This window comes from Melopsittacus undulatus, chromosome 9 (assembly GCF_012275295.1).
Source record: "Melopsittacus undulatus isolate bMelUnd1 chromosome 9, bMelUnd1.mat.Z, whole genome shotgun sequence".
NCBI classification, from domain to species: Eukaryota; Metazoa; Chordata; class Aves; order Psittaciformes; family Psittaculidae; genus Melopsittacus; species Melopsittacus undulatus.
In genome coordinates, this window is record NC_047535.1 from 6,203,963 (window position 1) to 6,230,749 (window position 26,787).

Genomic DNA, 26,787 nt, shown 5'->3' on the forward strand with positions numbered 1-26,787 from the left:
CTTCACTGGGGACCCCCACTGCTCCCCCACCGCCCAGGGCTGCGCCCGCCCTCCCTCCGCGTATGCTAACGACGCTGCTCAGCTTGTGCGGAGGGAGGGAAGGAGGGGGGGGGGGGGAAGGAAGGAGGGAGGGAAGGAGGGGACCTCCCTATCTGGCTCTATCTCCTCGGCTGCTCTCACATGCTCCGGGAGGGCGATGCGGCTCCCCACGTCCCGCTGAGCGAGGCCGCGCTGCACCCCGCCGGGCCGGGGTGGGGGGTGCTGCCCGCCGGCCGTGCCCAGCCACCGCCACGCCTGCCCTGGGGCTCCGCGGTGCTGTCCTGCATTGTTTTATTGGGGCTCGGCTGTGGTTGCTTTACCTCTCCCGGAACACAAACCCAACCAAGCCGCCGCTCCCCGCACCGACCCCCGCGGAGGGCTGGAGAGGCTGATGCGGCCGCCAAGGTAAGGGAGGAAGCCGGGACCCCCGCATGCTGCCCCGGCCCCTGCATGGCCCTTCCCCCGTCGGTCAGCTCGCCGGCTGCCTCCTCCTTCTTCTCCCGATCTTCTTTTATAAGGAAACCTCGATTCTTTCCCATTTCCCCTGCCCAGCGCGCTCCCTCTGTCCGGCTTGATACTAACCATGCGGTTATTCATTTATCCTCCCTTCTGATGCTTGCCACTAAAAATGCACCCTGCTGGGCTAAGTCAGTCGAGTAATTCCTTGCAGACCACTGGCGAGGGCTGAAAATATCTTCCCGGTATCCTGCCCTTCCCGTTAAATAGCTCATCACGGGGCTGATCGCGATTATCGACACAGGAGTGCTTCGTTAGCAGAGACAACAAAGATTTATCTCCCTTAAGTCCCGTGGTTGCAAAGCGCTGGGGTGTTTGCAAGCACTGAGGTGGGGAGAACAACTGGACAGATGTGGGACACGGGCAGGGAGGGCCACATCTGGAGCAGGTCGGAAGACCCGAGTCTGTCAATAGCCCCTAACGCCAGGCAAGGAGCACAGGACATAGCCCACACCTCAGAGGCACCAAGCAGAGGAACCCCTATCTAGGCTTACTTCCACTGTCGGGACCTGCACGTTGCCTTTCCTAAATATCACATACGTGTGAGGAAAGCGGGCTGTGTTTGCAAGACAGGTGCTTTTTGTTGTGGTGGTGGTTGCAAGGCAGGAGATGAAAGTTTGGTGTTGTTTTGATGGGATTCTTGATTGCTGCCTGTTGCAGTAATTGCACGGCAATTGCTCAGAGGTAGAATCAATTTCCCCAAATTGAGATTTTAATGGGCGCTCGCAGGCTGCTGCTGTGTCATGTGGTTTAAGGCGGCGTTGGGTTGCATTTATGTTATAAACGGGATACTTGTGCAGGCGGCGCAGGGATAACAAACAGCACCACCCAGCGGGGCCACAGCCCGCCCAGGCCAGCCCAGTCCCAGCCCCGGTACCAGTCCCAGCACCAGTCCTAATCCTGGTACCAATCCCAGTCCCAGCCCCAGTCCAGCCCCTGTCCCTGTCCCAGTCCCAGTCCTCGTCCAACCCAGCCCAGCCCCAGTCCAGTCCCAGTCCAGTTTAGCCGCAGTTGCAGCCCCAGTCCCAGTCCTAATCCCAGCCACAATCTCAACCCAGTCCCAGTCCCGTACCCATCCCAGTCCCAGCCCAGCCGCAGTCCCAGTCCTGAACTGGGCACACCCAGGAGCACTGGTGGTGCTGCTTCCATGCTGCTCCACAAAAGCTCCCAGTTTTGTTTGCCAAAATATCTGTAGAGGTGCAGAATTAAAGTTATTTTGTTGGGATTTTCTGGTGTGTGTGTCCCTCCCACCCTTAAGAAGGAATGTGTCTTTCTCAGGTATCAGGGAAGAGTTTTAAACCAGCTGGTGACACTGTCATTCAGTGTTCCATGACTGAGATACCCCATACTAGGCTGTATTTCTGGCCACTGCTGTCAGGAACTGACAGAAGGAGAGCTGTCAAAAGGCAGCTGGATTTCACAGAACTTCTTCCATAGGATCCTTCAAACACCCCTTTCTCAAAGGGCTGAAGACTTGGACTTCCAAACATGCCATGCCATCTCCCACCTTCAAAAGAGATCCAGGAGATGTCCTTAGCTGACCTGTCAGTTAGAGGGGGGGGACAATTAGGGACCTCCACTTTACTAGGGTGCCAGTGTCTTTAAAAGCAGCAGAGAAAAGCTGCCCCATTACACAGGCAGTTTCTGCCTCTGCTGATAAACACCCAGGTCTCTGAAACTCTCTGTGCTGTTCATTTTTTGGCAGTTCAGATATATCCATCTTTTCTGCTGAGCTGACATTTGGCCATTTGAACTTGTTCTTGGGAACCTCCCAAGGTTGTCTTTTAAAGGGGAACCCAGATGTGCAGAAGAAACACTAAAGCGATAATGCTTGATACTTACCCTAAAGAAGAGACTGGGCCAGGAAGACCAGCTCCCTGCAGAGAGCTAAAACTCCAGATGATGAATTCCAGCCAGCCCTCCAAACAGTGCCGAACAAGGGATGGTTCCATGCTCCCATGTGGAGAAGTCAGGCCTCACCCCACAGGGCTTTGAGAGCAAGGGAAAAGGACAGACACGAATTAATGCCACCAATCACAAAGTTATTGTGATGAACTCTGGAAACATCCCTGCTTGGTTTGCTTTCTGTTGTGGGTGAGACCAGAAGTTTTCCACCAGCCCATCATCCCTTCCCCTTGTCCAGCCTGGCTGGCTGTGAGCATTTAGAGGTGATTCTTATGGCTGTGAGCTTGGAGCTGGTATTCAACAAGAGAGCCCACAGCAGGGGTGCGGATGTAAAGATGCAGAGCATTCTTACTGGTTTATCTATTGGTGTTATAAAGCTGTATTTCACTCCACCTTCAACCCAGTGGCCTCTTTTCACACAGCCAGACTGGCAAATCTCATATTTAGAGCTGTGGGGAGGTGGATTTGCCAAACCAGAAAACTTCACTCTGCACTTTCTGAGGCAGGAGTAGGTTGGTTCTCAAAGCCCAGCTCCACGTGTCACCTCCACCTGCCCTATTCAGCTCTATGCAGGGCCCTGGTGAGACCTTGGGGTTCACTTTCCCTGTCAGGCAAGGCAATAGGTTAGCAGGGAAAGGGGGATGGGGTGGTTTAGATGTTTATGCAGTACCTTGAGGTGCCCAGCTCAAGGAGAGCATCTGCTTGTGCTGTCAGACAAGAGACTTCAAGGCCAGGTTGGATGGGGTCTTGAGCAACCCGGTCTAGTGGATGGAAGGTGTCCCTGCCCATGGCAGGGGGTTGGAACTGGATGATCTTAAGGTCCTTTCCTACCCAAACCATGCTGTGATTCTATGACTGTAAAATGATTTTGAAGATCTTCAAAAGGCATTGCAGTGTTTTCCAGTACTGCAAACATCAGAGGTGTGGCTGTTACTGCAGAAAGACAAATGGGTTCGTTTTGTGCTGCTTCTTGTTCTGAAGTTTCTTCCTTTAGTAAGAGAACTGTTCAGAGTACAGATGTTTGGTTTTACTTCCACAAACATTTTGGGATCAGTTGTCAAACCTCCCGAGACAACAATTTGGGGTTTTCCGCTCCAAACTTCCTTTCTTTCTCCTTTAGGGAGCAATTTGCTTTTTGGTGTTCGCCCCAAACACATCTCATTGCTGAAGGTTTTGGGATTAGATTCCTGCACAGGTGATCGGGTGATCCAAACCAGGCCACAAGCAGCGTTTGTTGAATACCTTATCCTGAGGCAGAGCAGGCAAAGGCTGGGCTGAAGCTGTGTGGAGATAGCCGTGTGAAGAGTGGCCACGCAGGAAGTTCATGGGAGAGTCAGGAGCAGACCAGAAGCCCCAACATCCATTCCTCTAACTACCAGTTACCATCCTCAGAAATACCCATGTTTACTATTTAGCCATATAATTACAGGTAGGGAATAATTCCATTAGGAATGCTGTAAGGGGATGTATCATCTGTAAACCTTGGGTTCGGATTAGGTACATTCATTCAGCCCCACTGAAGCCCACAGCCATACACAGTGTGATGCAGGACAGAGAGAAATAAAGTACAGAGGAGTGATCCTGGCCGAGTTTCCCCTGGGAATTGGGAATCTTCCCACCCATCCTGCAAACACCTTGGAAAACACTCCCGGCTGCCTCTGGCTGTGATCTGTGTGTCACCACTCCACAATGACACCAAACACGAACAGCTCAACGTGTAGATGACCATGGAGGTGCCTTTGCCCCCAGAGCTGAGCCACTGCACAGTGTAACTGTGCCATGCCTCAGAGGTGTTTGCATTCAGCAGTGGGTGGTTTCCCACACACTGGTTGCAAAGAGCATCAGGCAGGGCTTCTAGAATGAAAGAAGTCAGGGAAAACACAGTTATTCCACATTTCCAAGCCTAGATATCCCCAACAAGCACAGCAGAGATCCGAATTTCACACAGCCCGTGGTTCAGCAGCTGTTCAAAGTGCAGGTCTTTGATTCAGCTCACCAGAAAGATGAAGGTTATGTGAAAAACATGGAAGGGGGAGCAGGATCTCAGAAACACACCTTATTTGGGGCCTTTTCCTGCTCGGCAGTTACGGTTTGGACACATCTGTTGTTTTCTCCAGCGAAATCCGCTGCTTTGATCAGTGCCAAGAACAGCAATCCCCTTTGCAATGCATGATGCAACTGAGCAAAATCAAGAAGTTCTTACAAACTGGAGCCAGGGGCATCAAAGCATGGCTTTAGAGAGCACAGTTTTCCCTCCTCCAAAGGCAGAAGCTCCAACAAGGGTCTCATAATGCTTCAAACTGGATTCCAGTCTATCACTGCAAAGTGTCAGCTTGCCACAAAGCGGCAATACCGAAGTGGTGCTTCAGGTCAAGCAAACCAGCCTCACAGCAGCACGTTAGCAGTTTGGGTTTAGAAGTTCATAATTCAGATGGGGGTTTTTTGGGTTAAAATCAGGTTATGTGTCATCAGCTGAGATAACAGCAGAAGTGGGTTTTCATGTTGAAATAAGAGCAAAAGCTGCATTGCAAGAGGACAGGGTGAGAGCAAGAAGAAGGGATTTGAGGTCTGAAATGCCATCCCCTGAGTCTCTCCCCCCCCAGGCTTGGGCTCCCCCCAGCTCCTGGACCCTCTCCCTCCTTCCCTCAGGCCCCTTCCAGCTCCAGCTGCCTACACATCCCATCGGCAGGCATTTCTTCTTGGGTGGTAGCAGCAGCTGGCAGGGTTTGGACATATTTGCCCCTGTTTGACATCCCCCACAAAGAGGTGCTTCGTGGAGGCGTTCCTCCCACACTGCCTGTGCTACAGGTCTGGATGCGGCATGCCAGCTTTCATCTCCTGCCCAGCTCAGCCCGCTCTGGCAGCTCTTGTGCACACAGAGCTCCTTCTCACTTTAGTGGACATCATCTGAGCGCAGCTGCAGGAGGATCGGGACCAAGACAGATCTTCAGTCAAGCAGGCAAGGCCTCAGGATTTTTGGATCCCATCTGGGTCCCAGATGGGAAAAGCTCCAGCATTTTAATTCGTGTTGCTGCCTGGATAAAGCCCCAGTGAAGCTCCTCCTTCATTTGGAAGCAAGGGGGGTCAAACACCACAAGGAAAATTAGATACGCATTAATAGATACCTCTGCTTCTTGGATACTTACTCCCATCTCCTCTTCCTCACCTTACCTTCCATAGGAAATTTGTTGTAGCTGAACAACAGATTCAATCCACGACAGAGTGATCACAAACTCTTAATGGAGACTTTAAGCTACCATCACTTTAAAAAGCATCCTTGTGAGGTGGAAGAGAAGGGGGGTTCCAAGGACAACGAGAAGCAAAGTCAAGGAGCATACGAGGCCTATACTAAGCTGCAGGGGAAAAGACCCATTGTTAAAGAGCATTTGCAGAGTTGGAAGAAGGGTTGTGTGAAACAACCTTTTATTCTTTGTATAAGATGAGAAAGGAGATGAAACGTTAGGATGGAGATGGGGCACTCTATCACAGGAAGGCCAGTGATCTAAAACAGGGAAGATAAAGCATATCAATTAAAGCATATTACTCCCATGGGCACTCACATTCACAAGTGAAGTTGTCTTAGTTCACTGTGGCTATAACATCCTTCAAGGGAGATTTTCAAGAGCTCCAAGTGGGCTGTTAAGGGGATGCCTCCCTCTGAGCCTGGCCCTTTCCTGGTGGAGCAGAGCCCTGGGATGCTGGGGCTGCAGATCCAACCTGCTCACCTCCTCATGCTAAGGCATCAAGCAGGATTTTGAAGCCCAGCAGGCAAATCCCTGTGTTCTTCAAGCTGCTGCTCCATTCACGTGGTCCATAAGCAGGAAGGGTACTCCTAGTTCTGCCATTTGCCTGAGGGCTGCCCAAAGGGTCTCTAAGGGGATGCTCACAAAGTGAGACCTCCAGGATAACAACCAATACAACTGGTGAGACCTTCCTGCAGCAAAAGGTGAACATCCATGTCTATCCACAGGCTGGTGGTGCAGAGTAGGCTGTGGTAGATGTCCTAAGAGAGCATAGGTACATGTTAGTCCTTTCCATCAGTCTTCAGCTGGCTGGCAGCTGGGTTCGGGACCCCCAAGAGTTGTCCCCTCTCTGAGGAATGTCATCTAACCATAACGATAAGGAGACTTGCTGTTTCTGAGTCATCCAGGCTTACTTCAGCGTTGGCAGTGCCAGTGAGGGTGAATGACCTGGAAAGGTTGTGAAACGCTCACACCTACCACGCAACCAGGGCTGGGGTGGTGTGGAGGAGCTCTCTATGCCGGGGGTCAGTGTCCCGCAGGTTGCAGCATCACTCCTGCAATCCCGCTGCCTGCCGTCTCCCTGCCTCAGTTTCCCCCTCACTCTACGTGGGCCCCTTTGCCCCAGATTCCTCCGTTCTGGGGGCATCAAACCGCTCCGCTCAGCCGCAGGGCACAGAGCCGGGGGGGCCGCTGGGCGCTGACTCCGTGCTGCGGTGGATGAGACCCCTCTCTCACATCCCCCTCAAGCTGCGCACATGGGATACGGGACAGCACCAAAAGCCCTCCCCGCTCGGGGCCAAGCGCACTCGAACCCTCCCTATAACGGGGCACGGGGGGTTCGGGCCCTGCCCGCAGTACAGACCCCCCCGTCGTGTGTCCCCGTCCCGTCCCTCCCCGCTCCCGCCCAGAGCAGCGCGTTCCTCCGCCCCTTCCCGGGAGGCTCCGGCGGGAGGAGGAGGCGCAGCGAGAGGATGCGGACATTGGAAGGCAGCGGATGATGGATGGTGTGGGCTGGTTTGCGATGGGAGGGGAAAGAGAGGAGGAGGAGAAGGAGAAAACGTCTGTGTAATCCTTCAGTGCGGAGGCCACCGGAGCTGGGGCCGCCCGTCCCTGCATCGCTCTGCGGAGCCATGTGGGGCTTTTGATTTGATTTTTTTTCCAGTTCTTTCTTTCGATTGATTTTTTTTCCTTTCTTTTTTTTCTTTTTTTTTTCTTCCTCTCTTCTCTCTCTTTTTTTTTTTTCTTTTTTGTTTTCCAACTCTTCTTCCAGGGAGAGGATAGTGGTTAAAGCTCGAGCTGGATGGATGGGTATGGGGAGAGGGGCAGGATCCACAGCCCTGGGACTTTTCCAAATCCTCCTTGTCTTTCTCTGCATCTTCCCTCCAGGTAAGGAACAGCCTCTTTATTTCGCAGCGTTTCCCCCGTGTTTCTCCAGCCCTTGGACAGCCGCCTCCGGCCCCTGTCTCGGGGCCTCTTTCTCTTCCCTCTCTGCAGCGCTTTGCCACATGTTTCAAAGGAGCGAGCGGGGCTCAGGTTCGGCGTGTGCCCCCCCCCCCCCCCCCCCCCCCAATCCCGTTTTTCCCAAGCAGTCTCGGTGCGGGTTCTTCCTTGACCTCATCTTCTTTGTCTCATCCCACAAGGAAGGAGATGGTGGGAATGAAAGCAGCCCCCGGCGGAGGGTTGTTGTGACAGCGGCGGGCAGGTTCCCTTGTGCTCCCCTTCCCGGGTGTGCCCGGTGCTTTGCAAAGGGGGGGACCCCCCAAGTGAGCCCCCCCAGATGCCTCATTTCTGCCTCTGAGTACAGTGGGGGGGGGGAGGTCCCCGCTCCGACCCCCCCGGAAAGAGCAGAGCTGGAGGTTGCGGAAGGGATAAGGGGGTTTCTTTGGGATGCTGGGGGGCCCACACGAAGGGGGGGTTCGGCCACGGGGCTTACCTGGGCCGGCAGCGCGGCGGCGGGCGGGGGGAGGTTGTATCGGGCTCCCCGTTCTCGCCGCTCCCATCGCGGGATGGAGGTTTTCAGTGGCTCAGCACCATTATCCCACTGGAGAGCTGTTGTGCTGGCCGAGGGCGGGATGGCAACCGAATGGTCCCGCACATCGCCCCCCCCCAGCCAGCGCAGCCCCTGCCGCACCTAGTGCGGGTCCCGCTCCCCCCGCCCGGTGTGTTTGTGTGGTGTCAGAAAAGGAGAGAATGTCAGAATTACAGCTGAAAACGCCATCTGTTTCCAATGAATCCCCCACAGTTTTTCACAATGTTTTTGGCAGATCTCTGCCTGCAAATTCCTTCAAGCCCCGAGTGCTTGTTTTTGTTGGGGGAGGGGAAGCCAAGTCCACAGAGGCGGATTTGTTCCTTCCAAAACTCTCCAGTTTCTTTACCTCTTCTTTTTTTTCCCCCTTCATTTGCAAGGAGGGGGGGAAAAAAGGAGAGAAAAAAGCAAGAGGGGGAAAGAGAAGCCCCAAAGCTGAAATCTCCGTTTCTCCTTTTGCATTAGTAAATCTTCCCCTTTTTAAATGTATTAATCCTGAAGTCGCCCCTGCCTTTCTTTTGCATAACCGTAGGTGCAGCGTCTTGCACACACATGTAGGAAATAAATAAAGAACTGCTCTGTGCCCTTCCTCCCTCCTTCTCCCTGGCGCAGGGAAGCGGAACCTTTCCAGCGCTGCACTTAGTGGGGTGTCCCTCCGCACCCCGCTTCGCCCAGGGGACTTCCCAGCAGCTGGAAGCTGAACCCAGTATGTGTGTGTGTGTTTGCTTCTAGAAGCTCTGGAGCTGCTCCCCTCTGCGTTGCTTAACGCCCTGTTCGGAACGGTTGAGTTGCAAAGCGTTCGGGCTGTGAGATTTACGGTGCAAGAAAGAACTTGATAGGAGATGTGGCTGCTGCTTTGTTTGATTCTCCCGTCAGCAGTCAAATAAGGTGCAAAGAACTGGCAGAACGAGGTGATCCGGAGCCCGCGGGAGCGGGGCGCAGGCGGAGACGGTGCTCCCCATGCGCAGGGCTGGGAGCGTGTTGGGGGCTGCTGTTGAAGGTGTTTTGGGGTGGGGAGATAGGAAAAAGGGGGATTTTCCCCCTGGCAAATCCTTTGCCCTTTTCCCCCTGTGCTTGTGGGGAATTTGGGGGTTCCCAACAGCGAGGAAGCTTCAACCCCTCCTGAGAGCCCCATGTGAACGGGGTCGCTGGGGGCTCGCAGTTGGGCACTCAGTGTCACATCGGTGCCTCACCGAGCTCTGCCCGTGTATTTATTTGCTTAACCCCCCCTGCCCTCCCCCCTCGGGCCGGTTTCCCGCTCATGCTGCTCTTTCTTACACTCATGGCTTCACCTTGCTGCCTCTGGGTGGCCCCTGCTATCGAGCTCCCTCGGGCTGGGGCCGCTGCTGTGGGTCCCCCATATGGGTCCTCCCATGTGAGCACTGAGCGTGGGGCTGCTGGGGAAGGAGGCTTGGGCAGAGCAGGCCACTGCTGACAGTTCCTGCTTGTGCCGGGTCGCAGGGTGGGATGCTCACGGGCACTCTGCCCTCCCATCTGGGACCCTGATATCCCAGGGTGCTTGGATGACCCCCACGTCTGCCTCACAGTACAGGCTGCGATGAGTTTTCTTGCTCTTCCTTTTGTACTTCCAAAGTCTGGCCTAGTTTTGCCCCAGATGTCAGGCTTTGCTCTGCCAGCTCCAGTTTGCTTTGGCTTTCCCTGTTTGTTTTCAACTTTCAGCTGTAATACACTCCTCCTCCCCCCAAAAAATGGGGATTTTGTGCCCTAGGTCCATCCAGGTTGATTCCAGAGAAGGATCCATCCCTACTGAAGGTGCATAGGATCAGTTGATAAGCGGCTTTTCTTGGCGACGGGGAGGGATGTGATGGCAGCCTTAAGCCAAAACTGAGCAGGGGGCTGAGGGGCTGCTCAGACACCTCCCCAACGCTGGGAATGGGAAGGTGGCAGCAGGGGAGGAACACGCCTGTGCGGGATGTTGTCAGGGCAGAGGAGAAGGGAGGGATTCAAACGTAAACCTGGAAATATTTTGGCTTCCCTGTTTTGTTGCTTGCTCGCAGCCGGTCTCGTACTTGGAACAGGGAGTTCTCTGCGATTGCCAGCCAGACTCGTTGTGGGGCTGGAAGGAGGCGCCTTGTTTTTAATGCAGATGGGGTGGATATGTTGCTTTTCTTTAAACAGAAAATCCTGACATTCCCAGCTCTTGGTTATTGGGAATGGGGGGATAGGACGAGGACTTTAGGTTTATCATAGCAGCAGCTGAGGTTTCCTTCGTTGTGGCCCAACCAGCTGTACTGAGTCGGATGTGCACATGAAAGTGCTCACAGGGCTGGGCAGCCATAAAAACTTCCTAACCTGGGGCTCTGCTCGGCCTCTGCACCAACCTGCTGTCCCCAGAGAGCCGGGATCCAGCACATCCAGCTGGGGCGTGATCCAGCTGGGATGTGCCACTGGATCAGGCCCCAGCAACAAAGAGTTTTCCAGTCTTTCTTCCAGCTCCCTGATGGGCACATCCCATAAGGCTCTGGCAGGGCAATGCGTGAGCGAGGTGAGACCCTCCTCAGCCATCAGTCCTTCAGGGTACCCCACAGCTGATACTTACAACTCCTAAAGGATGAGCGTTAGTGGGACAGCAAAGAAGGTCGAAGATGAGGGGGGTTGGTCCATCTGGATCTGTTTGATTTGGCTTGATTTGCTTTTCCCATTGGAGGAAACACCAGACTTGGAATAGCGAATGTGAGAACCCAGAACTGAAGGAGAATCAGCGTCCTGGGTGGTTTGAAGTGGGCCAGGATGAACTTGGGGCTGCTGCAAGCCAGTGTGTTGGGGTCACAGGGAAGGGGTTTGGGGAGGATGAGGGATGCTCAGAGATGCAGCTGTAGTGGGGCAGGTGAGGGGCGTCCTGGCCTTTTTCTTGCTGTCCTGGTAAATCTCGTCTTGATGCCGCAGATCAGGAGCAAGCTGTGCAGGCAGGGCCCTGCCTGGCTGTGTATGGCACAAGGAGCGTGCTTGTAAGAGGAGAGCCCCTAAATGCATTTAAAAAGCTTTGTACCTTGCACTTGGCAACCACTGGGATGAAAAGAAGAGGATATTTATTCCCTTGCCTGCGAGCTCTCAAAATAACAGGGTGTTCGATTGTAGCTTCAAGATTGCTTTGCACTCAAGTGCAGCCTGGCTGAGTAAATCACTGCTTCACCAGCTGAAATTCCTGCAGCAAGGGGGAGAATTGAATTATGGCCAACTGCAAAACCAGATGCCATCCCCTTGATGAAGTCATTGGGCTCTTACTGCGGAGAACAAGCTGGCTCCTACACACACGCAGCCCTCGTAGGCACAGACTGAGCTGCTCTGTCTAACAGCCTGGCCATGGTGTGTGGGGCAGCCAGAGGCTGGTGTTCTTGCAGATGGGAGAGCAGCAGGTCCTTCGGGGGGGAGCACCAGGAGATTTCTGTTGCATGAGCTATCCAGGAGAGTCTGGCCATTTAATTCCCAGCAAGCAGAGCTATCCCTGCATACACAGAGGTTTTATAGGCCAGGCAGAGCAAGCTTAGCTTGAGTCCAGAGTGTTCTCTCCTCCCTCGGTTTCCTCTCCTTCCTGTACAGCTGTAGACTTTGGTCCCCAAAGCCCTAGTAACGATCTGTGGCATTCAGGTTTTTGGATAAGCTACTTCTTTTCTTGCTGTGTGACATACTCCAGCCATCCTTTTCTGAGATGACAAGGACATGTGGCAGGATGTTTTAGGGCTGGATCCTGGTTTCGGGTTTTGCCAGCTCACAGTGATGTGGAGAGCATCAGTAATGTGAGAGCATCACTGCTGGGGATGGGAGGGTGGGAGCAGTGGGACTAGGCAGTGGGTTCCAGTTAGAAAGTGATTTTTTCTCTTAAAACCTGAGTCCATGGCGGGGGCAATAATCAGATGCATTTTAAATATTGTGGCTTCCTGGAAAGCTGCCTGATGGAAAGATGGCCACTGAATATAAGCCAGATTGTGCCTAGGCAGCCAAGAAGGCCAGTGGCATCTTGGTCTGTATCAGTGTGGCCAGCAGGGCAAGGTCAGTGATCATCCCCCTGTACTCACCACTGCATCTTGAATCCTGCCTTCAGTTCTGGGCCCCTCACTACAAGAGAGAGATTGTGTTGCTGGAGTGGGTCCAGAGAAGGGCGGCAAAACCGGTGAAGGGTCTGTAGCACAAGTGTGATGAGAAGCAGCTGAGGGACCTGGGAGTGTTTAGTCTAGAGAAGAGAAGGCTCGGGGGGATCTTATCGCTCTCTACCATTACCTGAAAGGAGGATGGAGCCAGGAGGTGGCTGGTCTCTTCTCCCAGGTAACAAGTGATAGGTCAAGAAAGGGTGGTCAGGAATTGGAACAAGCTGGCCAGGGTAGTGGTGGAGTCCTCATCCCTGGAACTGTTCACAAACCATGTAGACAAGACCCCCAGTGACATGCTTTAGTGGTGGCCTTGGCAGCCCTGGGGTGATGGTTGGACTTGATGATCGATCCCTACTTGATTCCATGGGGCAGGAGCGATGGAGAGCAAGCCTGTTGCCGGCTGGGGGCCCAGCCTGAAGGAGGGGATCCACCACATCCCCTACATCCCTGAGTGTGGCTCCGGCTGCGGTCGAGTGCCTGTGTGGGTTTTTGGTGGGCCGGTGGAGCTGTGCCTGCCGGCCGGGCAGCTGCCACCCCACACCCTGCGCCCAAGCCAACGCCTCTGATGGAGATGCCGCAATTTTTTGGCAGGCATTTTAATTGTATAAATTTGCCTCATCCAGATTTATGTGCTCCGGGCTTTTCTCCATCTCCTCGTTCCGTGTCTCATTTACCTCTGCGTTTGAAGGGTTGGAATTTCACAAGAGCACGGCGGGGATGATTATTCCTAGAGGGAATCCACACCTGTGAGCAGAAAGAGTTTCCCTGCCAGCCGGGCGAGGGGGGAGGAGGGTGAGGGACCCGCTGCTGCGCCTGGGGGGCCCTGGGAGCTGGTGGGTGGCAGCGGAGCCTTCAAAGGCACCCTGGGAAAACAGCTCCGGTGTGGGGAGGGTGATGAGTGCTGGAAACCAGGAACACTCGGCCATGGGGGTGGCTGCTTGAGGCAGCCTTGTCCAGGTACTGTTGCTTCAGAGGGATGGGGACATGGGTGGTGTTGGCTGTGAGAGGAAGCTGAGGGTGATGCTTTGTGGATGGGGTGAGAGCGTTAATCCACCTCTCTTGCCACTGGGCTTATCTTGGGTGAAACCCTTCCCATTCTCCTCTGTGAAATGGAACACTCTCCTCAAGGAGATCTACAAGCTCTTGAGAACTGTTGGCAAAAGCTCCCTGGTTGGGGCAGTCGGATGTGCCGCTCCAGCACTGCTTCCCTCCACGATGGGGAGCCAGCTTTGTTAGAGCCCTTCTGCAGATAGAGAATAGAGGAGATCGCTTCCCACCTCATCCTCCATTCAGCACTTTGTGGTGGAGCAAAAGCTGCATCCTCTGAACCATCCACCAGCACAGCTTCCTCCAAGCAAATGAAAGCTTGCAGCTTGTAGCAAAGGCAGTGTTGAAGCCTGAATCCCAGGGTGAAGTTTTAGAGCAGTCATCAACTTGGCTGCATCTTTGGCTGTCAGCGCTGGTTCCTCCTTTCAGCCCATCCTGGACTTGGGAGTTCTTAGAGCAGCTTCACTTGCTACTCATGGTGCCAGCTACAAGCTCCGTGATCGATGCCCTCTCCAGTGCTGTCTGCTCACTCTTCTCCTTGTATGTGGATGTTGAGGTGGGCCCGGAGGAACCGGGGAGACTGGGGGAAGATGTATTTGCCCCCGCTAAGCATGCCGGGGCAGCGGTAAGCTGACGCTGAGCCGAAAGAGCTGACTAAGTGACAGGAACGATCAAGGGCTCCTTCAGCAGCATCCAACTGTTCCTGCCGTAGCCGGTGAAGACACTGACTCTGCTGTTTTCCTGCCTGTGCTTGCCCCGTGTCTCCATGATGCCTGCAGAGGAGAGATGGGGGGCCGTGAACTCTGCGCTGAGGACAAAAGGGATTTGGTTGTGGCAGGTCCTCCGGATGCTTTAGTGATTGACATAGGTTGAAATGAGAAAACTTCTGTGTCCTTCTTCTGACTTAAAGGAACTGGAGAAAGCATCTTCTTGAGCAAGACAGGGACTGGGTTAAAAGAAGCTGTGGGGATTGAGATATGCTCTCAGATCCATCCAGAGTGACTCTATCAGCGCATCCTTTGCCTGGATTTAATGCATCTGCTACTTTTGCCAGTGGAAGAGAGCACAAACCCCAGGCCCCAGCGTGGAAGGTGGCCCCTGCAGCCAACCTCCCCGTGCACGCCCTTGCAAAATATGAGCTCCAGCTCTTTAAGAGAGGCAGGTTTATTTTTCTCCTTCAGTTCCCTCCTCTTGGTCCTCCCCCCACTTCAGTGCAACTGAAACCTGATCTAATCCCTTTGCACATGGGTAATTTATTGGTCTGTTGGGCTTTTCTTGATGGCAAATTGCATTGTCTTTCTTCCTGGGTTGAGGCTTTGGAGCAGTTTGCTGCATTCCTGCAGCTCTTTTCTCAGGGCTGATCTTTCACACCCCCTCTGAGCACAGTCAAATCAGTTTTATTGGACCTCTTTGTTATGCAAACAAGGCAATAATAACCAGGCTATTATTCTGTAAGATTGTGCTTGATTAACAGTTCAAAGGAGGTCCCTGCCATCAAGCACAAACTCTTTCACCAGGCTTGGGTCAGGTGGCCCTTGGGTCTTCCTCACCCCACTGTGTGCAGTGGGGCTGCAGGAGAGGTGCCCCTGCCCATGACACCCCATCCATCAGTGCTGTGGACGGCACCAAGGGACTCATTTCTCTCCCTGGTGTGACGAGGCGCCGGTTGATGCATGCCATAAAATAGAATCACAGAATAGTTGCAGTTGGGAGGGATATTTAAAGGTCATCTCATCCAACCCCCCTGCAATGAGCAGGGATGTCTTCAAATAGACCAGGTTGCTCAAAGCCCCATCCAGCCTGAGCTTGAATATTTCCAGGGATGGGGCATCTTCTACCTCTCTGAGCAACCTGTGCCAGTGTCTCACCAACCTGTTTCTTCTCTGTATCTGGTCTCATAGCCCATGCAGGCATCAAAATGTGGGTGCAGCATGGCCACACATGGAGTGGCTTTTGTAGACTTCCTTCTTGGGTCAGGGGCAGTGTGAAGGGCTGGATTGCAAAGGCCTGATGTCCTTCATCTGCTCTGGTTTTGCTTGCTGGAAGGGATCCTGTCAGCCAGGTTTTTGAGGAGCAGTGCGACTCTTTTAACTCATTTTAGGGTCATTTCTGTGCTGATGATGAGTGCTGTCTGCCTGGGAGCTGAGCAGCCTGCATCTCCTTGAAGCTTGTAGGTATGGCTGGTATTTAGGACATCTGAGAATCATGCCTTTCCTATGGAGATGTCAGCATAAATAGGTTTATTTAGATTACTTAAATAAATATGTGTTTAGGAGCCTGAGTCTAGGTGCTCAGATCCAAGGCCAAAGGTAATTACATTTAACTGCTTTCTTCGAAAAAGCCTTTTACTGTATGTGTGAGGCTTGCAGATCCACACTTCAATCCATACATTTGGAAAGAGGCAAGATGATGTATTTGCATCATATGTGAGTGATGAAATACTTTCCACCCGTTAGTAACCAAGAGGATATTAAACAACATCTCTCAGCAGTGAATGCTTTCAAGTTAACAGGTCTGGGTGACATGTGCCCAAAAGTCTCAAGACAATTGGGTTTTGCTTATTAAATGAATTCCCAGTAATTCTCTTTACTGGAGAAGTTGCAGGAGAACAGAGGAATTGTTGATTTTGTGCTGGTTTTTTGAAAGAGCTTGATTTGGGTATGAGATCCAGGTAAATTGACATGTGTGGAAGGGAAATAGTGGCACTCATCATTAAAAAGCTGATCAAGTCAGATGCGTGCATATGGCTGAACACTTACTTACCGAGCAGCAGGACCGGGCATGTGCGATCCTCCAGGCCCCTGGTGTGTGGTGACCACAGGATGCTTGCTGGATGCAGAACCAGTGCGTTGCAAACCAGAAGCTCTGGAGAAGGTCCCAGGCCAACAGCACATTCTGGTGCCTGCTGCAGTGCAGTGCCCCAGTGACAGGGGTGACCTCAGGAGAGCAGGAGCATGTGTCCTGCATTGGCACTGCCTGTTCCATTGGGTGGTGGGTTCTGCAGGATAGCAGACTGCTGGAGGGAGGCCTGATGTGGGGCTGGGCAAACACCTCCCAGTGGGAACTTAAAAGTGCAAATCATTTAGCTTATCTGGAGGATTGACAAGTGACTTGATTGCAGCGTGTAAATATCTTTGTGGGAAACATGCTGGTTACTAACGGACCTTTTACTGCTTAGGAGAAAATCACTGGTTCTTTTTATGTCCTTACAATGAAGTCAGATAAAATCCACTTAGAACCAAGATTTTTGTTTTGTAAAGGAGATAAACTCCTGAAACACCCGACCAAGGAAAGGGGTGGCTTTTCCAACCGCAGGAGCCCTCATGGGAAGTAGACCTGAGCAAACACAGGGCACTGGGCCTCAGACGGTGAGGGCTGTCTTAGTCCACGTGATTCAGCAATTTCTTTTGGCTTTAAACTGTCTGAAACTGTTGTTTTGAAGATAGCAAAGGAAATTTTGTCCTTGGTTTGAGTGGTGACAGGTCCTCAAGGATAAGATGATGTAGAGTTCAGGAGGTGGCTGGGATGGTTGAAATCACCCATCCCCAGGATGAAGGACCCATTAGGATGAACGACAGCAGTGGCATCACATGGACCCAGGGGTGCCTCACACATCCCAGGCGAGTCTTGCTGGGTTCCTGCTTGAGAGGGATTTGTTTCCGTGCTAAGTCATCTGCGGCTGAAAAACAGATCCATTGTGAGTCGATGGAAAATAGATTATGTGGAATTGAATAAACATTGTTTCTTGGCGTGGGTACAAATGAGCCTGCACCGCTCTGCCAGCGCTGCTGCCAGAGGGGACAAGACAAGGCATGCTTGGTGGCAGGGGGAGAGGGTCGTGTTTGCTATCCTCCATAGTCTGTGCAGGATGTGGTCCCTCCCCAGCAGCGCCAGGGGTTTGCCAAGGGTGGCCACTGGTGTGGTTGGAAAGATGTCCATGGGGGAGGCCAGGCGCTGCCCTGCTCGCACATGCCTCTGTGCTGTGGCACCTGGCTGTGGAGATCTGGCCTTATATGGGGCCCTGAGTGAAATAGCGAGAAGGGGACTGGTGCCAAAACTGGAGCGATAACATCTGAGAGAAGAACGCTCCCCCTTCAGGCCCAGGGAGGAAGGAGATGGGCTTCCTTGCTTTTGTTGGGTGTTTTTAACTCCAAAGTCACTGTCACCATGGAAGCAGCTGAGGGATGCTCAGCACCGGGATGTGACTGAGCGTCTGGGGGGCTGATTTGCAGCATCCTGTTGTGTCCGTAGGCTGCTGCAGCTCATGGTCCTGATCCAAGCGAATGGAGCATGTCCTTAAAGAGCAATATGGCTGAAACAAATCCTCTCTACAGCAGTTGATGGACTGTAGCAGCTGGAGGGAGCTGCAGCCTGAGCTCTGCTTGCTGTAGGGGATGGTTTTGCACAGCACATCCCGGTGCCTGATTGAGCTGTCAGGTGAAATGGGGCAAGTGGGTGCTGCATGTCCAGGGACGTGTCCTCCAGCTCCTCCCCAGGCTGTGCTGGCAAGTCTGTCTGCAGTGACACAGTGCGTTGTTCGGCCACATGCAACCTCAAGGCATCCTGAAGCTGCACATTAGCATAACTCCTAGGAGAGCAATGATTTTAATTGCCTGATGCCACAACTGTTTGGGATAACCGACAGTGGTGTCACTGGCCACACTCCTGCATGCTTTTTTGATGCCCGCCTTTCACTGGGAGGGTGCTGGGTTGTGTAGGAGAACACCAAGCAATACACTCCATTGCAAGCTGGCTGGCTGTGATCCTAAGACAAATGATTTTGATTGAAAACCACACTCTTGGAGTAGAAAAGAATATGAGATACTTGTTATTTTTACATTTGAGCCATACATGCAGAAGGCTTAGCAGAAAGGTGAGCCCATGTCCCAGGTCGAAAGCTTGTTACCAAGTCATCTCTGGTCAATGAGGAGTTAAAAGCTTTCTGCTGTGCTTCTCGCAGGTTTAAATGGGATCCTGCCAAGACAAAACAGCTCCTGGGTTCTCAGTGCTGTTGCTAGCATCTGAGTTTATTAAACATGAGTTTCAAAACTGTGAGGAACCTGTCACCATTTCCTATTTGCACTTCACTCTTCTTGGAAAGAGAGAGGAGACAGGCTTGTTTCTTACAGCCTGACTGCTTAGTGTTTTATAGCGTTGGTCTCCCTTTCTGATTTTCCAGCACCGACTGTGTTTAGGTTTCCAGCACTGTGATGTTTAAAACTAAACCACACTGTTTTCCCTGAAACAATACTGGGTTTTGTAACTTTCTTTTTAAACAAATCTGAAATGGATTTGGCACAGATGCCTTGCCAGCCTCCTTCTAAACTAACCCCGAGATGGGAGCATGCGGGTACGCCTGTGAGAGGCAACGTGAAAGCATCTGGAAATGGTGGGGCTTTTCTTCTCCTCCTCCTGCTGCCTTTTGTGCCTGAGCCCATCCCATCTCCAGTCCCCTCTAAGGGAGTGGAAGAGGAAGGAATACACTGTGGATATTAAATGGTGTGAGCCTGGCTTCACCCAGCAAGGCTACGAATTGGCACTATGTGGTGTTCAGCGGTGACCACGTGCTTGCACACAGCTGCTTTCCAGTCTGCTCCAGGAAAGCCACACTGCCCCAGGGAGCAGACGTGGAGGGGGAAAAAACAGGATCTCCATCTCCTTTGCCTCCATGTGGGCACCGCAAGGCGGGGGCTCAGCTGGCAGCCCCGCACCCTGCCGTGCCGGTTTTTCTCCTCCACCTTTTATCCTCTCTCAGCGGCCCTGGTGGGGAACAGGCTTCCAGGGCTGGGCAGAGCCACACAGCAGAGGTTGTTCTGGCTCCTGCTTCCTTCCAGGGGCAGAGGGACTCTTGCAAGCGCTGCTCCCAGCACTTCTGCAGCCATGAGGAGTGGCCGCTGGCTCTGCTGCAGGGCTGCTCACAGCATAAATCCTGCTCTGACCTGTGCACGTTGACATGTGGCTGGGGCACAGCGGTCATGCTGGGGCTGGCTTTTATCGTGCCCATGAATCATAGGATCCCAGGTTAGAAGGGACCTCAAGGATCATCTGGTCCTATCTTTCAAGGAGGAAAAGGAAGGCAGGCAGATTTTTGTATTGGTATTGTTCAGTCCAGACACAGCTCACAGTGATTCATACAGCACAGAGCTTTGAATGTCAAACGCTAAAAAAGCATTAAAACACCATTGCATCTCGCCCCACATTAATGGTATCTTATCACTGCTAATGAATATGTCCCATTCTTCCACACTCTGGTTTTCCCCCAGGAGCATTAATCCAGTGGCTGGATGCTCTTTCCCTTCTTGACTTAAATTGGGGCAGATCCTGTTGGTTTCTTTGGTTTTGATGCATGAGACTCAGGTCATGTGAGAGGGTCACATCTGGTGAGCGAGGCTCCATCACGCGGTAGAGCCGATGTCATGAGTTTGGGCTATGGGAGGGGGACACCTGTGTGTTGCTGGGGGTAGAGCGGGATGCCCCACATGAGGCATGCGAAGCATTGACCTCCTTGTGTTGTCCTTCCAGTGACATCCCCATGCAAGATCCTCAAGTGCAACTCTGAGTTCTGGGCGGCCACGTCAGGCTCCCACCACGTGGGCACGGAGGAGGCTCCGGAGTTCTGCACGGCGCTGCGAGCCTACGCGCACTGCACCCGCCGCACCGCCCGCACCTGCAGGGGGGACCTGGCCTACCACTCTGCCGTGCATGGCATAGAGGATCTCATGGTGCAGCACAACTGCTCCAAGGATGGACCCACCTCACAGCCCCGGCTCCGGACATTGCCCCCCGGGGATAGCCAGGAGCGCTCCGACAGTCCTGAGATCTGCCACTATGAGAAGAGCTTTCACAGACACTCGGCTGCCCCCAACTATACGCACTGTGGGCTCTTCGGGGACCCCCACCTTAGGACTTTCACAGACACTTTCCAAACCTGCAAGGTGCAAGGGGCTTGGCCGCTTATAGACAATAACTACCTGAACGTCCAGGTCACCAACACGCCGGTGCTGCCTGGCTCCGCGGCCACCGCCACCAGCAAGGTGAGCCTTGGGCACGTCCCTGTGAGCAGAGATGGGCACGGGGTGTGCTTCTCAACAGCCTTTCTTGCCACCATCTCTTCTTCTCCACCATTTGCATTTCTTCTTGGGAAGGGTGAGACCGGGTGGGATCTCCTCTGAATTTGAGCATTCAGCCCTAAATATCAGGTGCCCATCCTGCCTTTAATGGCGTCTGGTTTCTTCTGAGTACATCCAACCCCATAATGGGTAGGAGGCTGAGATACTGCAGCTCAGAGAGCTGTCATGGCCACCCAGTGTCCAAGCAAACCTAGGACTACCCTCCATGGAGATGTCAGCTTGCAGAGAGAAGCCTGGAGGGAGCTGAGTTCCTCACACAGCATTCCCTCTGCCCAGGCTCGTAATTGTCTCTGTGGTGTGCAGCCAAGTCCAGGTATTTTGTGGGGCACAGTCTGTTCTGGAGGTGCTTTGACAGCCTAAATAAACATCCTGAAGGTACAAGGCAAACAGTGAGAAAGCACAGGTGAAAACGTGCTGCTGTGGTACAGCAGAACGTGTGTGGCACGTCCTCTACTTCAGAAGCCTGGAGCTGATGAACTGCACGTTGCTCCATGGTGCACAAGCTCTAAAGCTGAAAGGCCAAAAAAGGAGTCTCAGCAGGAGGCATCCTCTTGGTTTTGGAAGATGTCCTGTCCCACCATGTCTGGGAGTTCTGTTTCTCCCTGCATGTGGGGAGAGGAGAGAAGTGCAGGGCTGCTTCTCAGCTCTGGATGTGACCTTTTTAGCCTAAGCTGGTTTTGAGTAGTCCTTTATAAACCTCCTTAAAGATACCTATGATGCTCTCAACTCCTTACCTACCAAAAGACATCAAAACCTATTGAAGCTTGCAAGGAAGTTTGGCTTGAGGAAAATGGCTCTTGACCCCAGGAATGTGCAATTCCTAGGCTGGATCCCAGGATCACCATCTCAGTTGAGCCTTTTCACCCGTTATCTGCCTCACGGGCTTGTGGTGAGGAGGGATTAGTCATGAGACATGCAGCATGAGCTGTGAAAGCGTTGCTGGGTCACTGCTAGAGGAATATGTGCTGTTGGAAAGGATGGAAGCTTCTCGGTCCATAGGACCTTTTATGTTGTTGCGTGATGTTTCCTGGTCTATCCTTCTTCCTGCTGCCAGAGGCAGGGCTGAACCCTGAGGAGGTCACTGCTGGAGCTGTGTCTCCTCCAGCCCTGCCCTGCTCTGGATAGGCCTCAGTCTGCCCCTTCATGGAGCACATGAAAGGAGGTTCCCCTATTGCTTCCCTCATGGAGAGAGGTGAAGGAGGAAGAGCAAGTCTGCAAGAGGCAAAAAAGGAAGCATGGTTTGCCTGGGAAGAAGAGTGAGTTGCTTTTCCTCCCAAGCAAGCTCTACTCTTCTTCCTCCTCATCAAGCCTTCCCCCCAGAGCAGGGTCAGCAAAGGAAGAACAGCTGGGAAGTCCTTTCTCCAGCAAGGGACCCGTTTTTGAGCCCAGACAGGGTGGGGAGGCGCATTGGGCTCAGTCTGTGCCCATATCACCCCCAGAAGGATCTGCCCACTCCAACACACTGAACACATGTGTGTTTGTGTGGCTGAGGTGGATTATGGTGTGTTCCGGGGCCCAGAAGAGAAGATTGTTGTTTTATAAGTGGCCAGGGAAAGGAAGGGGTCCAGCCCTTGGGATGTAAATGCCATGGGAGTCAGAGGAGAAGCTCCACCACCTACCTCTAAAAGAGTCAGGGCTCATCCCCTCTGCCATCTGCAAGGCCTAGAGGCAAGGCAGCGCTGCATGCAGGGGCATGTCGCCACAGGCTGTGAGCAGTGATACTGCACATGAGAGCTCCTGGGTTGGGGCTGGAGATAATAGCACAGATCCAAGTGGTATGTTCAGTCCAGCCTCTGGCTCTTGACTCCATACAAGGTGTCCTCATGCCTGTGCTGAAGCGGGATGGCCATGCCTGGGTACCTAAAAGCTGGGATGACTTAAGATGAAGCACTTACCTATGAGCTGAAGGTCATGCTCCTGGCTGGGCTGAGCAGACAGCTTCTCCACCTCCCATGCTGCTGCTGCTTCTGGTGGAGGCTGTATGCTCTCAGGTGATCATCACTGGTTGTAACCCTGTTCCTTTCCTCCCTCACAGCTCACCATCATCTTCAAGAGCTTCCAGGAGTGCGTGGACCAGAAAGTGTACCAGGCAGAGATGGACGAGCTGCCCGCTGCCTTTGCCGATGGCTCCAAGAACGGTGGGGATAAACACGGAGCCAACAGCCTGAAGATCACCGAGAAGGTGTCGGGCCAACACATAGAGATCCAGGCAAAGTACATTGGCACCACCATCGTGGTGAGGCAGGTGGGCCGGTACCTCACCTTCGCTGTGCGCATGCCAGAGGAGGTGGTCAATGCTGTGGAGGACCGGGACAGTCAGGGCCTCTACCTGTGCCTCCGCGGTTGTCCACTCAACCAACAGATTGACTTCCAGACCATCCGCTCGGCTCAGGCCACAGAGGGCCGGGCTCGGAGGAAGGGGCCCAGCCTGCAGGCCCCCCCCGAGGCCTTCACGTATGAAACAGCCACAGCCAAGTGCAGGGAAAAGCTGCCCGTGGAGGACCTCTACTTCCAGTCTTGCGTCTTCGACCTCCTCACCACGGGGGATGTCAACTTCATGCTGGCTGCTTACTATGCCTTTGAGGACGTGAAGATGCTTCACTCCAACAAAGAGAAGCTGCATCTCTATGAAAGGACACGGGACTTGGCCCCCAGCAACGTGGCTCCCTCGGGGATGTCCTCTGCCCTCTGGGTAGCACTGCTGTGTTTGTGTCAGTGTTGGTTGTGCTTGTTATAGAGCTTTGCTCCTTCTCACCATGGAGAGTGGGGAAAGGGGAGCAGGAGGGCACCAGGGATGAGATGGCAGTGCTGGACAGTGGGAGGTTGGATGTCAGAGCTGAATGATGTCAGAGCTCTCACACTTCTCTTTGGCACCAGGTCCTCCACCTTCCCAGCTCTTGCCTGGGAGGAATGTGCTGCCAGTGGGACCAGTCAGGAACTTTTGCTGGAGTCTATGTTGTCTGGATGTTCCTCACATGCACCTCCCCTTGTCTTCCTCCCAGTAGTGTGGGTTCCAAGGAGCCCCCACCTCCTTGTAGCACTTCCCCAGGTCCCAAAAATGCACATGGTGACTGTGACATTGGCATGCATGAGCATGGCTTTGTCTTCGAAGAGCAGAACCTGGAAGGAGGGTGCAGAGGAGCCAGATGGGGCCAAGCCTGGCCATCAAAACAGGGCTGGTGTTCCCGTTCACTGGGGCCACGCTCTGCTCTTCAGGCTTGTCCAGCTCCGCCTGCAGCCCCATTGCTGCAGATAGTGGTGCACGGGGCTGAAATAGTGGTGAATGGTGGTCCCATACTTACCTGGCCACCAGTGCCAGACATCTTCTGGGTGGAAGAAGGACATGTTCCTCAAGCCTCGGCTTGCGTTTGCTGTGGTTCAAAGGGCATCTCCCATTTCAGCCAGTTCACTTGGCTCATTCACTCAGTAGTTTTACTCCTGGCTCCCTTGTCTCTGCCCGGATCCACCGAGGACTCTTGATGGCAATGGGAGAAACCTGGCCAGTATTCAAGTGGTTTCTGCAACTTCTGCCCAGCATCGGATAAGTTCCTCGCACCGTTTGCTCTCCGGTCCCCTAAAGCTTGGCTGCTCAGTCGGGGACCCATTCTCCTGCCCGTGGCTCGGCCAGGCCCTGGGATGGAGCAGGAGCATCATGCTCTGTTTGTTTGCTGCTAGGTCTCTGCTCCGCTTCTCATCCTGGGGCCGTGACTTGCAACCCCATTGCAGACCAGTTGCACCTTAAGCCCTTCAGGGCTTGAACTGGAAATGGGGCAGTCTTAGAAATCTAGTCAGGAGATGGGATGCAGCAGAGGACCCTGACCCCCTCCCCCCCCCCCAACTGCCTCCAAATGTCTGTTCCTGCCTTGAAACCATCAATAATCCCCTTCCCTCACCACATAGTGCTGCCCATTTCCTCTTCATGTTACTCTGTGGTTCACCTCGTCGCTCACTGAACAAACAGCAAGACCACCTTTGGTCTGTGCCTTGGAGACCTCCTCATGGGTTTCCCTTCCTTTCCTCAGGGGGAAGCTCACAGAAGCATGCCCCAGAACACTCTTGGGGGCACCTCCTGCTCTCAAGGGAGGTCTCTAGGCATGATGAGACAAGCTAGCACCAAAAGAGGTGGGAACAGGCTACATTTGGCAGTCTGAACTGCTGCCAAGAGACAGCCTGGTGTAAATACTCAATGTGACTATTCATTGTGTCCTAACAGCTCTAGAACTCCATTTGTAAAGCAGCAGAGAAATGCAAAATTGTGTCAATGGATGTAATTTATATTGTCTCTTTAATATATAGAGCCCTGGCATTGATCTCGTGTGACTGTACAGATGAAGAGATGTAATTGGTTTTTAAATGTTTAAGGAACGAAAAGAAACAAAAAAAGATGTGTTTACTACTTTGCTCCTTGCTTTGTTTGCTGGTGCCCCAGGTGTTCTGTTTAGGGAGACTTTGAAATAAGGATATCACAGTTTGGAGGCGCTGAGAGCAGCAACCACTGGACCGCGACACAGGACAGTTTAGTTTCCCAATGTGCTAACTGCTCAGCCAGGCTCATTTGGACTTCTTGTTTCTTTTGTTCAAGAAAGAACCAAGTTCTTGTCTTCCCTAGAGATCTAAAATGCAAGATTTGTCATTGGGTAAGAGGAAACAATTGGTTTCTTGCCCTGTTACCCCATAGATAACAGCAGATGTACAAATGCCTCTTGAAAAGCAGTCTTAGCTGCCCAAGCCACAGCATGCCAACAAGTCAGTACTGCCCTGCAAACCTCCCTTTCCTATAATGCAATCAACCTACACTGCAATTGTGATGCACTGTGGCTCTGGGCTAATTTCCAGCCAATCCCAGTCTATTTGATGATGGGATGGCTCAGTCCCACTGTCCAGGTGAGCGCTCCAGTGGTGGCCAGCTGTCATACAGTGCATGGGGTATCCCTATTTTAGAAGCAAACAGTGAAGCACTTTATTTTGGTTGTGTTTGACCCAATTCTGATTAAAGGTGAAGTGTGGCCAAGAAAGACCCGATACTTGGAAACAAAACAGATATAGGAAAAGGAGAGGGATGGGGGGGCACATCAGGAGAAGCCCCCTCACCTCCTCCCTGAGTTGAGACCCACGGGAGTGTCACCGCGTGTATATACTGTAAATTATTTATTGAGAGAAACACAAGTAAAGTTCGAGGGGTTTTGACAATAAACGAGTGGGTCTTGGTTTGTTACCTTTTGCTCTTGTTTGGTGTGTTGGATGGCGCTGTTCACCACGCACGATGCGGTTGCTGGCCCGTTCCTGCATTCACTCTAAAGCAGCTTGCTCCCATCTGCAGCCCAAGAGAGGCTCGTTTCTGTCCTGAATTCTCGGAGAGTTGCACTCGGGGGGTTATTTATCTGCAGCCAAATGAGGAAAATAAAAAGGGGTTGGGGGGAGCAAATGCAGGTATTAAACTCTTGAAGCCTCGCTGGGGAGGACGATGCGCAGCGGTGGTACCAAGTGGGCTCTGTCACCCTTCCACTGCTCACCCCAGCAGCAGCAATGGGCACCCCCGTGATTTCCCCTATGATCTCTGCCTATTCTCCGGCCCGGCTTTAGCCCCAGCTGGGTCTGTTACTGCCCTCTAATGAGCGAGAACCAAAACTGCACTTCTTTTTAGTTGGTGTTCCCGGTTTGCAAAGCTGAAGGAGTCCTTGCCCCGGGGCTGGGGCCACAGAGATGCTGAGGCCATGGGGGACACCGCCACCAAAACACACATTATTGGGTAAATGCATGCAAAGACACCCAGTACCAGAAATACAAGAGCCGAGCTCCCCGTTCTGCAGAGCCCTGAAGAACTGAGAGCTTCTAGAGCCAAACTCACTCCCCCTGCCAACACCTGCACCAGCTCACAACAGCTTTAACAGAGCCTAAGAAGTCACTCATATAAAAAGTCATATGAAAGGTTCTTAAGCATCGAGGGGTTTCCCCTGCTTGCTGGTGACAGGAGGGCACCAATGGACCCTGCTCATCCACCTCAGTGAGAACACACATCTGGGCAGACAAAGTGCTGAGGAAAGGGTACAGCCATGCCTGGGTGAGCAAGCCCATGCGGGGCCCAAGGTCTCAGGACCCTGCTCCTCTGTCTGAGGCACACTGTGCTGTGATGGACGTCTGGGAACAGCCACAGCTGCTGAGCTGCAGTCACACAAAATGGTGCCCAGGCCAGGACCCTGGCACACCTCAAAGTGAGGGTTGGGGCTCCTCAGCCGCCCCGTCCCCTCACAGTGTGCATGTGCCAGAGCTGG

General features: G+C 53.0%; 1 protein-coding gene across 2 annotated transcripts; it reads left to right on the plus strand.

Moving 5' to 3' along the window:
- The first annotated feature begins 205 nt into the window (after window positions 1-205).
- On the plus strand, window positions 206-25,710 carry RGMA (repulsive guidance molecule BMP co-receptor a). Of its 2 annotated transcripts, XM_034066450.1 has the most exons (4): window positions 206-444; window positions 7,474-7,589; window positions 19,908-20,419; window positions 22,551-25,710. In XM_034066450.1, exons 1-4 carry the CDS (start codon window positions 431-433, stop codon window positions 23,250-23,252), a joined length of 1,344 nt encoding a protein of 447 aa, XP_033922341.1. In that variant the 5' UTR covers window positions 206-430; the 3' UTR covers window positions 23,253-25,710. The 2 variants fall into 2 exon arrangements, with proteins under 2 accessions (XP_033922341.1, XP_005148827.2); XM_005148770.3 differs by lacking the exons at window positions 206-444; window positions 7,474-7,589 and adding an exon at window positions 8,850-8,935.
- Window positions 25,711-26,787: the final 1,077 nt, after the last annotated feature.